This window comes from Berghia stephanieae, chromosome 6 (assembly GCF_034508935.2).
Source record: "Berghia stephanieae isolate SIO BIC M18660-M18661 chromosome 6, UCSD_Bste_1.3, whole genome shotgun sequence".
Lineage (NCBI taxonomy): Eukaryota > Metazoa > Mollusca > Gastropoda > Nudibranchia > Aeolidiidae > Berghia > Berghia stephanieae.
Window position 1 is genome coordinate 45,057,434 of NC_088365.1, and position 18,424 is coordinate 45,075,857.

The following is an 18,424-nucleotide window of genomic DNA, read 5'->3' on the forward strand; positions in this document are numbered from 1 at the left end:
AACTCATTCACACCTGAGGACACAATGACGGGACCAGAATTTTCCATAATCACTGTCACCCATCTGGCCACTGACCATGCTCAATATTGCTTAACTTTTTTAAAAATTGTGGACAAAACAAGACACCAGCCGCGGTGCTACCCATACGAGCCAATCCAAACTTTACTGAAGATAGATGCAACATTTGTGTGGTGTGGTATCGTGTTAGGTAATGGCTCGGTATCACTAGATAAAGAACTGAACCAGTGTGTATGAAAGGTGTCAGACAAAGCAAGAAAAAAAAACATTCCAACAAAACCAGTCAACCTCGACTGGGGATCGAACCTCAGTCAGACCTTCTGATTACCGGTCAGACATGCTACCTTTACACCACAGAAGTTCCCGATAGTTGGGCCCCTCGTGAAGAATATAGGAATATCCATTATCAGAAGGATAAAAATGTTAACGAACTGGCTAATTTTCATAGCAGATAGTAGTCTGGTTTTCCCTGTAGTCAACACACACAGACAGAGTCATGACAGACAGACGTGCATGCTCTTGCTTATATTAATATAGATATGCATAAAGAAGACAGTACAAACAATATAGAGCACTTTCAGATTTTAGACCCCTTCACTTCAATAGGGGGGAAAAAAAAAAAGTAGTGACGTCACACCTATTTTTCCAGTTAAAAAATACTTGGAAGTTTGTATGTTACCAGTCCTTCGGAGGACTAATAATGAATAGGTTACATATTGAATCATCCAGAAGAGTGATTTTACACTTCCAATGAGATAAGAACCAGTTTTTTGACAACACATTTTTGTTCCCTATTGTCATACTGTTCTACAAAATTATAATGATTGAAAAAAAAAAAATCACACCTATTTTTTTAACATAATTAAAAAATTTATTTCGAATGTGTATACATCATGTACAATATAATTTTATGTTTGACACTGTCGTGACCAAGACAATCTAGAGTAGACCTGCATGTGTGCCGACAATTGTCTGTTTTCCGACAATCACGGTCGTTGCGATCTCCCGGATCACTTATTTTTTATTGCTAAAGTAATCCGATTGCGAGTGACGTCAATTGTCGGAGTGTCGGCTATCCCCAACTCGACCGGCGGCAAGCAGTCAAGTGCCGACGAATGGGCGTCGGATTGCCGACAATATTGTCGGCACTCTCAAGCCCTCGTTACGCTCGTTCGGCAATTATCGGGAAACTTTGCAAGTCTCCGATTTGACCGCAACTCTTCACTGTCTGAAAAACGGGAAGTGTGTCGATATAATCGAGCTTGTGCAGTTCATTAACTTTCGTTTTCATACTTTCAGTATTCCATTCAAGTAACTTAGGTTTGTTCAATTGAATGTTGCTACATTTCAATTTTATTCGCTCTATCAATCAACTTTCTGGATTTGTCGTTGTATATTTTACATTATTTTTTTGTTATCATGCCTGTACAACTCTTTGACCGTTCGTCAGATCTGAAGTCAGTTGATAATGGTGTTCGAAATCTATTCAAATGGGATCTGGAAGAGAAAGACTGCACCGATGATTTTCTTTCGGAGTACGTGAGAAAGCCAGCAAAGCCGGGTGCTGCATTTTGTTGGGGTTTTTTTGCCAGTGGATTAAAGTCTAATGATTGGGATGGTTATTGCTCTTTAGAGATAAGATCAATTATTCCAGGTTAAAAACTACTGTGGGGGGTCTGATTACGGTGGCAAAGGAAAATCATTCATGTCATAAAGAGGCATTCTCAAGCCAAAGTCAACAAAATGAGTAACACAAGAGAAAAAAAACAACTCAGTCGTTGCGGCTGTTTTCACTGCTGAGACAGAGACTCGTCCTCTCTCCAAGCTTCACAAGATTTCTTAACTAACTCAACCCTAGCCCTAACTGAAACTGATTCCAGTCTGTAGGTAGACAGGTGCCGATTAGCCATTGGACAAGTGAAGCGCAACTTTGGGTTAAAATTTGAATAACACAAGTTCACATAATCACTGTTGCATTATTTTTCACAGTATATGAACGGCTCTGGTATCATTTTAAAGGGCAGAGATCAAGATTTCTTTTGATGTGATAGAAATCAATGTTGACATATTGTATCAAAAATTATAATTTGATAAAAATAGTTTATTTTAAAACTTTTGAAATCTTTTTCAAAATTGAGATAGCAAAAAAATAAAAGAGAAGGCATCTAGATAATTCATTTGTCTATGTCTATATCAAATTTCATAAAGATTGAAGACAGTGCAGTATGTTTAATGTTGACCACAAGTGACCAACCCTCTTTTTTCTATGCTAAAATCCCGTTTTAATCAGTAGTCACCTTATCGAGAGGCGGGGGGAATTCTCAATCAATTTTGAGCTTTTTGTAAAAGTAAATTTAGAGTAGTAAAATCATCATAACTTTGGAACCGTTTATCCTAGATCCAAAAGTAAGGTATCTTATTAAATGGTTTTTAAAGACCTATCTGTCTATGTAAAAAAATAAGTATTAATTTTTATTTTTGAAAAAATATCAAACTACCACTCTACCTCCATGCTGTCCCTTCTCCCTATAAATTTTTGGAACTTTTTAGCATTTTAAAATAAATATATTCGGTAGGACAATCCAAAAGAAAATGTATATGACTAAGTACTGAGTTACAAAATAAAAGATCCGGTAAGGCGATATGTGTGAAAAAGTTCAGACAATTTGGTCAGGACTCACATGCAGGTCTACTAGAGAACTGATTGTTTGTTTTGTTTTTACAGCTAAATTGGTTCAAATAGGAAACAGATGTAGATTCCAAGAGCACACTGTAAAAGTACTTAGTTTGAGATCACTAAATGTCTCACCCAGACACAAGCACAGGTCTCCGCCAAGAGGAACACACTCAATTGTTTACAAATCATACATATGTAAAAGGAAAAAAATATAGTGCACAACAGAGAGATGATTTACAAGGAAAAAAGTATCATCTCCCAAAACTAACTATACATTTGACTTTCCCTCCCAGCCAGGTTATCCGACCAGGGCCAGGACAAAACCAAGTATCTCATTTCAAGACAAAGACAGAAAGCAAATTGAAAACAGATATAGGAGGATGGAAGTCTCAGTATGTACATCCCTGCCCACCATGGGAGGTCATGAACGGGATTAGATCAAATAGGGAACAGGATCCGCATATAGGGACCGAGATTGATCCTGGATGAAGGTGAGATTTTTTTCTGATCCTCCTGTCCACCCAGAAGTTTTTGGGTAGCTAGACTGTTAGATCTTTGCGATAAACCAGTGTCCTTTCCAAAGGGTAGTAAGCCATTGCTTGCTATTGTCCGTTTCATGCTATAAAAACCGGGATAAACTTTGGCTCCAAGGGCCTATTGGCTCTGATGTAGTTTGTGTGTAGTTTAAGTTAATCGGTCCCATAAAATAATAATTTTTTAAAAATTCTATGCAGGGGTAGACTTCATAGGAGTAGTTGGATCGTGGTCGACAGTCTGATGTAGCATCAAGCCCAGCACCCCCATCCTGTTGGACATTGCCATGCGGATATTCCTCTCTTGTTCAAACAAATCATCCAGCTTCATCCACTGTCGAAAGAAAAGGCACATAATTTGTGTTCAATAATCATAGATTACAATTGTAGCAATTGGGAAATGATGTTGAAAATCTAGTAAAAAATCTGTAAATCAGGGCTGATGGTGAGAAAAAGTGAAAAAAGAGGAAAATTTTGAAAGACTGCCTTAAACCCCAATTTTTACTGCATAATTTGTGTTAGACAATTACAGATTACCATTGTAGCAATTGAGAAATGATGAAAATCTAATATAAAATATATAAATCTATCAGCAGTGAAAGAGTGAAAAAGAAGGAAAATTTTGAATGATAGCCTTTAAACCCCATTTTTACTGCTTTACCCCCCCCCCCCCCCCCCCCTCCCAGCACTGATAAATATTGGATTTAAGTCTTAACTGTTTATCATTTTAATACCAAGAGTAATCAGGGCTGCACTCTATTTCTTTTTATGCCCTTCCACCATGACATCATAAGATAATGTCGCCTAGGCATTCCACGAAAGAATATAAATAATTCATCAAACAAGTCTGATGTCAACAGGAATCACCCATGTTGTCCAAAGTCTATTACTATGATAAATGAAAATTATTTTTTTTTAAAATTTGGCTACAGTTTACTTCAAACATCGACTGATAACGAGGGAAATTAGTTTGTGAACAAACAAACCTGTCTCAATCGCTGCATGTCAATCTCAGCTCTCCGTAACTTTTCCCAACAGTAATGTTTGGAACATTTTCTCTTGGCCAGGCGGCACAATATTTCTCCTTCATCGAACACTTCCTTGGGAATGGGACAACCACAAACGGCATCTGGACTGACCTGAAAAAAAAAAATTATTATAAAATAATTCATGCTATTGCTTGTTAGTTTTTACTTAAGGGTTCTACAGCGCTTGCAACATATTCAGGTCATATCAGCGCCAGTAAAAAGGAAGAAAATGGGATAGTAAAAAGTTCTAGGGGGAATTGGTTCAAAAAGGAATGAGAGGTAGATTCCAAGAGCACTCTATCAAAGTACTTGGTTTAAGATCACCCAAAAGTCTCATCCAGACGCAAGCACATGTCCCAACAAAGAGGGATACACTCAAATGTTTAAAAATCATATATAATATGTAAACAAAACATAAATACAGTGCATAACAGAGAGATGATTTACAAGACAAAAAATATCATCTCCCAAAACTCTTAAATATAATTTGACTTTCCCTCCCAGCTAGGATATCCGGCCAGGGCATGACAAAACCAAGTAATCTCATTCCAAGACAAAGACAGAAAGCATGTTGGAAAACAGATATATAGGTATAGAAGAAGACACTAAGCGACCTCCCTGTCCATTATAGGCGAATTTATGCTATCAAAACAGACACAAAGTGGAATGTATCCAACTAAACTAAAAGAACAGTAGCATTGGTGGCTCAGCGATACACAGTCTCCTCTTGACTCATAAGCAAGTGAAGCTTCAGGCAGTGACAGATGTTGTAGGATTGCTTGTAAAAAAAGGACGTCTTTCTGGTGACTTCTACTTTATGAAATGGAAATATAGTTCAATAATGGCCTACTGGGGGATTAAATGAAGCAATGTGAAGTGCAATAAGCATGATAAATCCATGTTCTTTATACATATTAATCTCTATCTATTCCTTTTTTTTTTAAATAAAAATTGTAAAGGACGAGATGATGGTAGAAAATAAGTTTCAACTTAAGGAAAATTAATTTTAAGATAATAGAAGCATTACAAACAGTCCTTTTCTTGATGAAAATAAAAACAGTAATATCAAAGACACCCCGCTATCCAACAGACAGTTTAAAACTCTTGATTTTGAAAACTGGTTTCTATGTGTCAGCAGTATTTTATTATGTTTGTTTGTTTTAAGGGTTTTACGGCACTATTAAGTCATTTCCGCACCAGTGAAAAGGAAGAAAATGGGATAGTAAATTTCATTTTAGAATTACAAGTAAAGGCCCCATGAAAAAGTAAGACTAGGGAAACTGGTTGAAATAAGGAACAAACATAGATTCCAAGAGCATACTATCAGTGTACTTAGTTTGAGATTACCTAAAAGTCTCATCCAAACACCAGCAGGGGATCCCACTGAGAGGAATAAACTCAAATGTTTACAGAATATATCAAAAACAGAAAACATAACAGAGAGATGATTTACAAGGGACAAAAAAAAAAACACCTCTCAAAACTAATACTAAAAATATGACTGTTTCCCTCTCAGTTAAGGACTCCAGCAAGGGCCAGGACAAAACCAAGCAATCCTTTTTCAATACAAAGACAAAAAGCAAATCGGAAAACAGATGTAAGATCCCACCCAGAGTGTTTTATTAATTAAGATGAATAAAACTTCCAACTACACCTTGACTTACCTTTGGCTCTTTTGTATGCTCTGGACAAAGGATTTTGAGACGTTTACAATACATCTTTTGTTGCGGGTTGTAAAAGTCGCAAAACATGGAATTTCCCTCAATTCTTGTCTGATACAATGACCAGAATGAAGTCTGAGCTTCAAACTGTAAAATAAATGTGATAATTAATCAATTACAACGTCAGTTTTTTTTTAATACATAGATTTGTCAAACATTTACCAAAGAATGAAAGAATATCAATCCATAAAAAAAAAAAAAAAAGAAAAAGAAAAAGAAAGGAATCAGATTTAATTATGTTTGTAAATCTTAGACAATCAAAATCAAAAGGGTCATTTAATAATCCAATACTATTTACATTAAGATTGACAACTGGCATTTGTAAATACATATACAGTTAGTTTAACGTCATAAAAATTAAATGTGGTTTATAAGGTAAATAAAATCTATTAAAATAAATACATGCGCGTATGTGATGTCAAAGTTGGATGAACAGTAGATTTTACTCTTGCTAAAAAAGTCCCACCCACACAGGATATCCTCCAAAGTGAAAACACTCAAATGTTTACAAAGTCATACCTTAGATAAATCGGTGACTAAAAATTAAAATAATAATAAGTGATTAAACACGAAAGATAATTAACACAAACAGTATCATCTCTCTCATTTATCTCTCCTGTTATTCCAGGACAAGGAATGAAAATCGTTAAAAAGTGGAGAAAAGATATAGGATGAATGATTATTTTTCCCTTCCCTCCTCAAGGAGCATTAAGGCCTACACATAATTATCACCCACCCTGATCCGTCCTTTGCCTTCTTCTTTGCTGCTTCACATGTGAGGTTTACTTGTCCGAGCTGCTCAAGCAGTAAACGCATCTATGTTTGTTTTGGACTTCCAACCATTCAAGATCCTTAAGAATCTAGTCTAGGAATTGGCGGGGTGGGGGTCCCGATAGCTCAGTTGATAGAGCACTCACTTCACACGCAAAGGGACCGAGATCATTCTTGGGTGCAGTCGAGACCCCCTTGTCCACCCAGCAGTGAAAGGGTAGCTGAGTCTGTTAAATTTGGTGGAAAGTACTTTGCGATAGACTAGCGTCCTATCCAAAGGATAGCAAGCAATCGCTATTGAAACTCCAGCTCCATGGGCAGAATGGCTCTGAAGGACTACTTAATTGGCAGGGTAATGTTGCTGCTCTTATGTCTATATATGGTGATAGGCATGGGTAAAATAAATAGGCCAAAGAAGGGTGGTCATAGTCATGGTCCTCCAAAGAGAAGTCTGGAAAAACATCCACTCTGTGAGCCTGATTACTCTGCATGATTACTACTCATAGTTTCTTATCAATACTATTTACAGCATAGAGATAAATCAAAATAAAACATGAACATGTAACTCAATCATGCTATAGTAAATATCGAATTCTTCACACGTGCAGTAACGAGAACACACAGTAGTAAAGGGAAAATATAATCTACCTTAAGATAGCATTTTTCCATATGCTTCAGGGCCCCCTTTTGACTGATTTCAGCTCCACAAGTCACACAATAGATGCTTAACTCTGTGTCCTCCTCTTGGTCATTTGCCTACATAACAGAAAAAAAAAAAAAAAAAATTAAGTTCTGTTAATATTTGTTATTTAAAAGCATAATTGATAAAAGCAAAGTTCTACTCTGTCAGAAAAAAATACCCTCAAAACTACTTCATCCAATGACAGACTGGAGGTGTATGTACCATAATGATAAAAATAAGTTTTAAAAAACAATAATAATAACTATAATAATAATAATAATAATGATAATAATATTCATGTATACTTTATCTAAAGTACTGAATTTACATGAATTGAGACTCAAAATAATCTGCACTCATGTTCAAATTTCTATTTCGAAGGAGATAAAAGAGTAGTAAGGATTCCCTGTGAGAGAGTTGTTGGCTGAGACAGGAATTGTTAGTATTTAGGCTTAAGAATTTTGATAATCATCGTTTGAATGTTTCCAAATCTGTTGTGTTCACACAAGATTCAGGAAGAGCATTCCAGTCTTTGATAGTGAATATAAGATGTTTGAGTTTGTAGATTGGTGATGCTGATGCTTTGACTGGAATTTTTATTCTATAATCATCAGGAGTACAATAAACAAATTCGATGAAAACAGGTCCCTAAATGTTAAAAAATGAGACAAATTTTACTTCAATTCAAATTACACAGAAGTAGACTTAAATACCTCTTGCTCATTTTCCACAGTTAGCCGCTTCCCCCTTTCAACTAATGAGTCAAGTTCTTTAATTTTTTCATCCAATTGTCGTAGTTTCAGCCTAGCTTCTATAGTCTCGTTTCGAAGCTTCTCGAGACATTTCTTGTTGTTTTCCTCCCCTACACATGGACTGCTCTGCCACTGCTGAATGCGAGATGGTAGTATCTCATAGATACGACTGTGAGAAAATAATATGCAAACATATTTTAAAAAAAAATATAATTGAAAGAAAGAGAACGAGAGGACAAATATTTTAATAAAATACAAAATATTATTTTAATGATTTCAATGCTGCCCATGTACTGCCTCAAAAATGTATCAAGAATGAATAAGGGACAATTCCATTGGTGCAATAAATGGATATCAAAATAAGAAAGTATCAATCGCCTTTAATTAAAGAATGTAGATGTGAAGCAGAAAGTTTCCTGATTTCAAATTTTAAGCCTGCTGTTAGATTTTATCACACTTCTCAAGCGGCAGCCTGGTTTTTAATATTTCCTACTATACTTAATATATCTATGAACCATTACAAACTTTTTATTAAACATGCACCTTTTGGCCAATTTCATGCCACACTCATCAGAGCAGTATTTGGATCCCAGTTTGGAGGGCTCCACACACCCAGGTCCATAACATTGTCTTGGTACCTCATCATCTGTTTCTAGTGCGTCGTCAACTTCAACATGACGCCTTGAACTAGATTTCTGCCGGGATTTCTGCAGAATAAAGAATATGTTATATATAATCATCATAAAGGAAAAAAAATACAAAAAAAACAAACATAGGTCATACTGAATATTAGCAAAAAAAAAAGAAAAGAAAAAAAGTGAAGTTAAGAAGAAAAGAAAGTATCAAATACTGACATAAGAGATTACAAAATGTTATACAAACAATGCATGGATGCATGTGTGTGTGTGTATGTGTGTCTTTCTATGTATCACATCTTGGAAATTTCAGCACCAGATAAAGGCATAGTCAAAAGATTTATAAATCGTCATTTCAGCTGCTCTCACAACAAGCGCCTAAAGAAAAAAGCAGTAACCTTGGGGATCTCTAATTCAAACAGAAAAGCCTGGGATACTGATAAAGTTTTAACTGGAACATGATCCCTGCCAGAAAAGCGATACCCTAAAATGTTTATAAAACGTCTTATAATAATTATTAATGGTTTGATAAACAAATCGTTTAAAGATTTGATAAACAGATTATTTAAAATTCAACTGATTGTCTCCCTATGGATATGGGACAGCATGGCTCAGCTGTAGGTCTTTGCTTCGTACCTGAAAGGTACCCGTTCGATCACCCACCACTGCGCTGTGTGGCCTTGAGCAAGTCACCTCAACCGAGCTCAATTTGCGGTGCTGCGCTGAGGCAGATGCCTGGGTTATTTCTGTCTTCCCTTGGAATAGACCCTAGAAACAAATTTCCCCTATGGGATGAATAAAGGGAATTTTATTTTATTTATTTTTCATTTTATTTCCACATACAATCCTGACAAGGGTCTGAGCAATGATCCCATTATAATTCAAGAACAGAAAGTTATGTGATGGAACGGAAAAATAGCAACAGCACAGATTGGCTGACTTCTTTCTCCAAAGATGTAAGGTCAGAAACCATCTCCAGTATAAACCCATTCCACATAAAGTCACAACAATTCACCGTTATATAAAATTTATCAAGTATTAATATCTATGAAGCCTCACTTGTGTTTTTTCTGTTGAAGCAGCATTTTCCTTATGTTTCACCTTCTTCTTTTTGCGTGGGGATGAATCCGACAAACTTGTTCTTCTATCCCTCTTTTTGGGCCCAGGTTTTGGCTTCTCCTTATTTTCCTCATCATCCAAGTCATCACTAGATGCAATGAAAAAGTTCTTATAAATTATAATATGATCTCTCACATGAGAATTGTATATGCCTCATTCATCCAAATCGTATACTTAATGAACATAAGAGCTATTCAATATCAAATTTCAAATACATAATCAATTCAAATAATAAAAATGCAGGGGCATCATCAATTTTTAAAAATGAGCATTGCACCTACTTTTTTCTTCTTTAAAAATCAAAATTTGAAACAAAAATGCAACTTACAGTAAACAAGACCAAGAGATTGGTGTAACAAGCAAATTCTCATTTATTTTTCTCCTAGAGCTATCACACAAAAAAAACACAAAAAAAAAAAAAAGGCTACCGTGGTGGAAAATATAATAATTTAGCAGACCAATATTGGCTTCGACAATGTGTCCATTTCTTTTATATATTTTAACAGCAGTCCTACACATACAAAATATGAGTAGGTGACTATCAAACACACTAAGTCCCATTTTCATCATTCAAAGAAAACAGTAATTTTTTGTCATTTATTTATTGACTTAAAGAGGAATACTCGTCTTGTGTACCCTGAGTGTTTTGAAACTCCAAATCTTCCCTGGTGATTCTATGGAGTCCATAAGACAGCTTGAGATTGCCAACTCATTTTGTAAGTAAGCTACTCATATGCGTCAGTGCATGACATAATCAGTCGGAAGGTGAAAATTTTGGATTTGCATTTTCTGAAAGCATATGATACTCCTCAGAGCATTTTAATCTTTATTTGAAGGAAATCGGGTGATTTTTCATGAAATTATGGTCAGATGTATGGGAAAGGTATCCAGCAACTTTTCTCAAATTTCATACTCTTTCAACTTGACTAGCTTAAAAAAATATTTAGAAGTGAAATTAAGCTTTGTAATTTCCCGAAGATGTACAAAAAGGGTTGATTTTATCATTTATAACAAGAACTCATTTTTTATAAAAATTGACCTTCTAACTAAACTTGACAATATCTCAGTTCAAACCTTTTCACCATCCGACTGATTATGTCATTCACTGTAACATATTTAGAAGTGAAACTAAGCTTTGATATTTCATAAAGATGTACAAAAATGGTTGATTTAACGATTTATAACAAAAAATTATTTTTGATAAATATCTCGTTCGAAGCTTTTCATCATCCAACAGATTATGTCATTCACTGCAACATATTACTTACGTCTACACAAGCATTTAATACTTACTCTAAATCAGACCATTCTGAGTCCTCCTTTATTTCCGAAGGTCCTTTGCCACTAGCTGGCTATAGAAACAATATATAAAAAGGCGAAAGAAAAAAAAAAGATTACTGAAGAGAACATTTCATAAATTTAATACTTTCACTACTTTGCTAGACTTGTTTAGAATTTTTTTTTAATATTTTTAAAATGTTTGAAATATAATTGAAAAAAAAGAATTAATAAAAACTTGTAAATAGGGGTAATGGTGAGTATTCCCTTCTTTGAGTAGTACAAAGTATGTCATACGATGAATACTAAAAATATAAAGAAATTAAATTAACCTCATTTATTCATCACTACGAATTTACACTGGGAATTACTGATAACTTACATTGCACTGAAATTACATTCAACACACTTAATCGGACACATGAGAAGGGTGGGGAGGGGGATTATTAGTGTATGAACAAGAATAAAAATCAACATGCTACACATGACTTGTGTAAAAAGAAAATACTCACATAATTACTACATTGCCTCAGTCGACATTTCTGCCTCGATTTATTACTGCCTCCAAATTTCCTCATTTCCTGGCAATAAGAAGAAAAAAGAGTAACTCAATGATAAGTTGTGCAAAAGCAAGATTTTTTTTAATTTAGCAAAAGCTATTGAAATCTATCGATTTATTATTTCTTTCTCGGATATACACTACCATTGGTTACTGCCTCAAAATTTCCTCATATCCTGGCAATATTATTTAAAAAATCAACTCAAAGATATATGACAAACAAGCAAGTTTTTTGCAATTTAACAAAAACTACTGAAATCTATAAAATTTTGTTTCTCTCTCAGATATACAAACACTCAATCATTTGTTTTAAAAAATATGCAAAAAAATACATGAAAGAGACTGAGATCGATTGGTGCACTCGAGATGTTTTTCTGACCCAGCAGTGATTGGGTAGCTGGGCCTATTACATCAGGTGGAAAGCACTTAAGTACTTTGCAATGAACTAGCACCCTATCCAAAGGGTAGCAAGCAATTGCTATTGTCCATTTCACAACATAGAAACCGGGATGAACTCCGGCTCCATGGGCTTAATGACTCTGAAGGACTGCTGTTTTTTTTGTTTTTTTTTAGAATAGCTCTAAGTTACAACCACACAAAATTTGAGACTAAGGACTTATCCAAACGGGAAACAGAGGGAAAATTTCAGAACAATCTATGCATGTGTCCAGTTTGGGAACATCTAAAAACCCTGCCAAAACACCAGCACAGTATTTTACACAGAGGAGTCAAGGTAAGGTTGAAATTTGTTGAGACCCCTCTATACACCAAGCAGTGTTTTGGGTAGCTGGATCTATTAGATCTGTTGGAAAGAACTTAGCAATAATCTAACATCCTGTTCAAAGGGCAACAAGCAATGATTACTGTCTATTTAAAGCAACAGAAACTCGACACATGGCCTTTGTACATTATCATCTTGTACTGCGAGTTATCACTCACCTTACAAGATTCGCATCTTCCACAATCTTCTGTCCTTAAACAACCGCTGCAACTGCCACATTTACGATTTGATCTTTTCGTTGCCTGTGATTTATAAATAAGATAAAATAATGCCGTACTCTGGAAAAACACATACAGTCGACTCTTCTTAATCGCACACCCTCTGGAGTTCAGGTTAATGTGTCAATTAAGCGGAGTGTGCGATTAAGCAGAGAAGCTAAAACTAGCATCTAAGCACCAACTTTCATCACCATTCATGTAGGACCTTCCCCTTCGAGGATTCTACAGGCTTGGGACCGTCATATTCAAGACAATAGACTGATTAGAAGAGGCGTTTCTTTTTCTTTTTTTTTTGGTTTCTTTTCATATATTTTTAAAATCATTTTTTAATTAATTTTTTTTTTGGGGGGGGGGGGGTTTCTTTAAAAAAATTTATTTTTCTTCATTTTTCATCGACAGCAAAGTGTGACATTATTCTTTGTAAGAATGGTAATCGTGAAGCGTTGATTGTAATAAATCCCTGTCTCGTCTAAATTGCAAATGTCATTAGAGTCTCACTGCTGAAGAAGTTGTTTCAAAACTTCATCACTTCATTGGCTGGCAGAAGAAACATCTGCTTAGTGTTTTTCGTCATGTTCGTTTTCAAGCCCGACAATCTGTCGACCTTTCCATCTCGAGAGCCAGCTTTCCAAACGTGGAATAAGGCTTGCCTTAAGTTTATGCCAGTTCAGTCACCTATTGAGTGTGGACACGGACCGTATAGATCAAAAGATGAGACGCGAATCCTCCCTATAATCCTTTCTTATTGTTCACGGCCCAGTAGAGGAAAACAATGCACAGGTAGAGAATTGCAATCAAGTGGTCAGACAATGTAAACAAACACACGGCATTGGGTGGATTGTGATCACATTTCACACCTTGTGATACTGACGTGTTCTGAGTCAATTAGCCCCTCGTGTCAGGTAATCCTTTGATGTCAGTTAACAAGCATTGCGCATCTCACCTGGTCGGGGTCAAAGGGACAGTGGAATTGCGTTGACGGGAAAGCTTTTTTCACGCATGGATGTGCCGAACTTGTTCGATGTGAAACGGATTTTCATGACCTTTTTTAATTGCATTTTTTAAATATTTTTCTCAAATCAAGATGGAATCAAGATGTAGCGATTAAGCGGAGAAGGTAAGCGATTAAGCGGAGCGATTACAAAGAAAAATTCCGTTTTTCGGGAATGTGTAGAGTAAAAGCAGAGTGTGTGATTAAGCGGAGTGAACTGTATTAAAAAATTTGGCCAGAAAACTCATCCTTCAAATATCGATCGATTTAAATGAAACTAATCTTGGCAAATTTTTTAATAGTACTTTTCCAGAGTACGGTAGAATAAGTATTGTGTCTTTTAATTATTTTTAAAACTGTGTTGCCAATTCACAAGGCAAGAATTTACAAAACTTTTACACAAACACATGGAAAATTGGCAACCTTGTTAAAAAATAGCCATGACCTTTGCTATTGGGGAAATCACAGCTCAATTGCTAAATACATGACTTAAAAGCAATACATCAAGAATAAAAGCAATCATTCTCATCTCTTCTAGCTCCGCCTCTGAGTTTCTAAATTGCTTTTCAGAACCAGGATTACAATTCAGAGTGCCTAAGAATGAGTTACATTACTTATAAAATTAAAGAAAAGATTATATACATATACATATTTCACAACATATATATCAACGCTATTAACAATCAGTTTCTCATTTGTGCACCTGTGTATGGAAAGAGAATTTGAGTAAAGAGGCTTTTCTAAGGACTCAAGTATGCGCCACTCAGAGCAGGACTCAAAACCCTGGACCTTCCGGTCTTAAGGCGAGTGCCATACCACAAGACCACATAGCTGCACAAAGAAAATACAATTTTTAAAAAATAAAGTATAAAGAAAAATATATTAAATCTTACTGCTTTTTCACGATTCTTTATAGGCTTCTCTGGTTCTTTCTTCTTGTTCTTGTATTTGATTTGTAAAGATGGGTTTTTCACTTAAAACAAAACAAAAAAACAAAAAACAAAAAAGAGGGTTAGAAGTGTAGTGTAGAAGAGGTTAACTCTTTTCTTTTATGAAGTCAACTTCAGATTGCTGTCCAAATTTCTTTTACCATTCGGTTAGTATAGGTCTTTAGGACCTTTAACACTGGATTACTAGATTGACCAAGCTGGACTATGATATGGGCAAAGACACAATTATCATTTAACAAAATTCATCTATGCATCTTACAATATTCCTGTAACATTTCAAAAAACCCCTATATCTAATACATTATTTTATCAAATATGTATATCTACAAATTTATTTTTATCCAACCTTTCCTGTGGTAAAGCTCGAGGCACTAAAATCAAAATCAGCAGTAGTCTTAATGTATGCAAAACAGCTTGACATTTTAAAAGTATATTGAAATAAAGATGAGGTAAAAATGCATAATTTATAAAAATTCTAAAGGACACTTTGTATCCAGAGATGCCAACCACAAGAATCAGAAATTTGTAATTTGGGAGGAAAACAATGTGTAAATTCAACCAAAAAAAAATTTGCAATCCAGTGCAGTCCTCATTTCATAAGAAATATTGAACGCCATTCACAAAATCATGACATCTATTTAATACTCTTAACCTTAATCCCACAATAAATATCACCACATAATTGTTATAAAATAAGCACAAAGTGAAAGTACAGTTTTCAATATCAACAGCAAATCATAAAGCAGTAAACCGGGAAAGTTTTAATGACATAATCAACAGTTTACAGAATATATAATTATGAGGAAAACAGCAGCCCAAAAACATGTCATTTTCAAAAAAAATTTGTATTGACACCAATCTACATCAAATAATTATAACTTTTATAACAGTTGTCATCTCTGGGTAAGATAGTGCCCTTTGTACGAATCTATGACACAAACCTTTGAATATTGAGCGAGTTACAATTACAAAATATCAGGGATGCCACCTGGCAATTATTTTTTTTAATCCTGAAAAATTGCATAAATGTGCCATTTATTATGTTGAGTACGGCTTCAAAGTATCGAAGTGGAATACTGGTAAAGTATAGCAGATACTTGTTAAATCATTTAAGAAAGTGCTAAAACATTTTTTTTAAAGTTATGACTTGCGTTGGACCATCATAACCAGAGAAGCCAGAGGATCCAGTCAAATGCCAAATGCCGGATTTCCGGCTAGAGCCAAAAAAGTGGCATCCCTGAAACATTCACATTTCCACCAAATGATTCCACTAAGAGCAAAGTGCTGTATAAATCATAATGATGCGATCAGTCCCCTAGAATGCTGAATACCTACATACCTCTACATGCATCACAGTAGTAACGTTTAATGGACTTGGCATCAAGCTGTGTCACACCAATACAGTCTCCATGATACCACTCCTCACAATGATCACAACCACTTGAATCAAAATGAAAAACACATAATACAAACACATATGATAACACTCAGTCACTCAATTTGAAAAAGCATGAAATGAAATAATAATTTGTTGATTACGAAGAGATTAACAGTGATTAGAAGAGCAGTCAAGATTTATTCTTAACATTTTGTCCAAACAGTAGTGATAAGATCTGTCCAAAAGTATTTTAAGACAACAAGCAAACTATCGACGAAAGAGTGGCCAGCAATTGTTATTGTTCATTTAACAAGTGAAAGTGGGGTAAACTCTGCATTCAAGAGTCTTTCGATTCCGAATGATCACCTTTTTATAATATTATTTTCTCATCTCCCTTTTTCAATAAACCACTTCGGCTTAACACTGTGCACTAGCTCTAGTTATATTTTAATACACTGTCATTGGGACTGACTTGAAAAATGCATTTATCATATTATTCCATCGTGTTATTTATTGAGCAAAAAGTTTAGTAACAAAATGAAAACGAAAAAGACAAAAATTAAGAAAAATATCAATTGCAACACACTTACATCATAAACCTTTCACAGTCTGAAGATCTGCAAATACAATACAATGTATCTCCCACATCTGGGCCCACTTGCTCCATAGCTTTTATCAACAAATTTACTTTGGCTTGGCGCTCAGGTAAAACAAATTTATTGGCAATTTCGTCTTGCTGTGAAATGATCATTTTTTTTTTTAATGTGTGAACTTTGAATACAAATTACAGTGTAATAACTACTTTTATATCTAGATCTAGACTACCTATCTCTAGTTTAAAATAATAGCTATCGAATATCATTATAAAATTATATTTCACTTCACAATTAATCATTAATCCTTCTCTCAAATCATTGCGAAAAGCCGGATAATTGCATTTTGAGTGATAAGATAGATAGCTCTATCTAGAGAAAAGGTGCTGAAGTAAATTGATGTAGAAAGTGAAAGATAATATGATGATCCATAATTTGTCACATGGACATCTGCTGTAGCAAGCAGCAACAAGCGGTATCTGCACTATTACTACTACCGGCACCGGTGCCGGTGGCATGCGAAATGAATGGAAAATTAAATGTAAAAGTCGCTTAACTTGTTTATTTAACAATGTTGTAATTTACTTTTAAAACTTCATTGACAACGTTCCCGGCTTTAGTTTCTCAAACTTTAAATTAAAACTAAAACGCAGGGGTAATGACTTATCGGAGGACTATTTAATTTATTTGTCTCACCAACAAAGAGAAGACCGAGTGGCGTTGTCAATTTGAATCTCATTTGAATCAATAATAACCGCTTGATCTAATGTTATTGGTGTAGCAGATAAGAATGCATGAACTTGTCGAGTTCAATCAGCAGTCACAGTCACACGGAGTGTAGTTTTTTGTTGTTTTTTTTTTTTTTCATTTCCGACTGCTAAACCGAAAAATAGGTCAAAGTTGAGACTTACCACCACCGCTCCCGAATCGCTGTCAGTCATTTTCTGAATTTGGTTAGATATTGAGCTTGATGTTCCGCAACAGAGAGTTATTATACAATGTATTTAATGCTATTATTCCCTGCTGCAAGGCCAGAAAAATGAAAAAAATTGCAAACAATTATGATTAATTCAAGCATTCATGAAAAATCTACGCTGGATCGGTTTGGCAACCTTTGTTTTTGTTATTTTTTCCCTTATTTTTTTTTTTTTCACTGCATTATGAGGGTTGCCAGATTATTTTTCAACAAAATGCCAGGGGAAGACTCAAAAAATGCCAAAACACTCAAAAAAATGCCAAAGTCTGTTGACTCCCACCCCCACTAAGAAAACTACTCACTTTTGATAGACAATTTACTATCATATCCTGGTGGCTTGCGTGTTTTCTTTTCTTTCTTTTTTTTTTTTTTTGAATTATACTAAATTTCCTGTTGGGGTAATTTTTTTACCTACTGACTACTAAGTGGGGTGCTAACTCACTACACCACGGTTGGATTTTAAGAATGAAAAAGAAATACATTAACATGAAAGGTAAATGCGTAAACAGTTAAATAAGGTGTCATTTGAAGTATAATATACAAGAAAATAAATGCCAAATGAAAATGCCAAATGCCAAATGATTTTTCTAATGCCAAACGGTTTTCAAAAATGCCAGATTTTTGGAATCTGGCATTTAAAATGCCAAACTGGCAACCCTGTGCATTATGTGGTTCTGAGCAGTCCATGAGGTACATGCTTCGGCATCCCTGTAAACACCAGGCGCTTTTACACCGTCTACTGAAGTTGACTGAGTACCTGGAGT

The 18,424-nt window shown here is 35.0% G+C and overlaps 1 protein-coding gene across 2 annotated transcripts; it reads right to left on the reverse strand.

Moving 5' to 3' along the window:
* Positions 1-866: 866 nt before the first annotated feature.
* On the reverse strand, positions 867-17,868 carry LOC144975100 (CXXC-type zinc finger protein 1-like). 2 transcript variants are annotated; one of them, XM_078918825.1, is made up of 14 exons: positions 17,596-17,868; positions 16,682-16,827; positions 16,053-16,153; positions 14,657-14,736; positions 12,713-12,796; positions 11,727-11,795; positions 11,230-11,288; positions 9,877-10,024; positions 8,726-8,889; positions 8,144-8,351; positions 7,397-7,504; positions 5,921-6,064; positions 4,215-4,367; positions 867-3,562 (listed from the first exon to the last, which is right to left on the reverse strand). In XM_078918825.1, exons 1-14 carry the CDS (start codon positions 17,623-17,625, stop codon positions 3,422-3,424), a joined length of 1,635 nt encoding a protein of 544 aa, XP_078774951.1. In that variant the 5' UTR covers positions 17,626-17,868; the 3' UTR covers positions 867-3,421. The 2 variants fall into 2 exon arrangements, with proteins under 2 accessions (XP_078774951.1, XP_078774952.1); XM_078918826.1 differs by lacking the exon at positions 17,596-17,868 and adding an exon at positions 17,381-17,512.
* Between the last annotated feature and the right edge of the window lie 556 nt (positions 17,869-18,424).

Excerpts from the sequence above, each read along its gene's own strand:
- LOC144975100 (XM_078918825.1), bottom strand. The coding sequence starts at position 17,625 with ATGACTGACAGCGATTCGGGAGCGGTGGTG. Across the intron at positions 14,737-16,052 it reads CTACTGTGATGCATGTAGAG|TGAAAAACCCATCTTTACAA; the intron begins GTATGTAGGTAT and ends TTTTGTTTTAAG. Across the intron at positions 3,563-4,214 it reads ACATGCAGCGATTGAGACAG|TGGATGAAGCTGGATGATTT; the intron begins GTTTGTTTGTTC and ends TTCTTTCGACAG.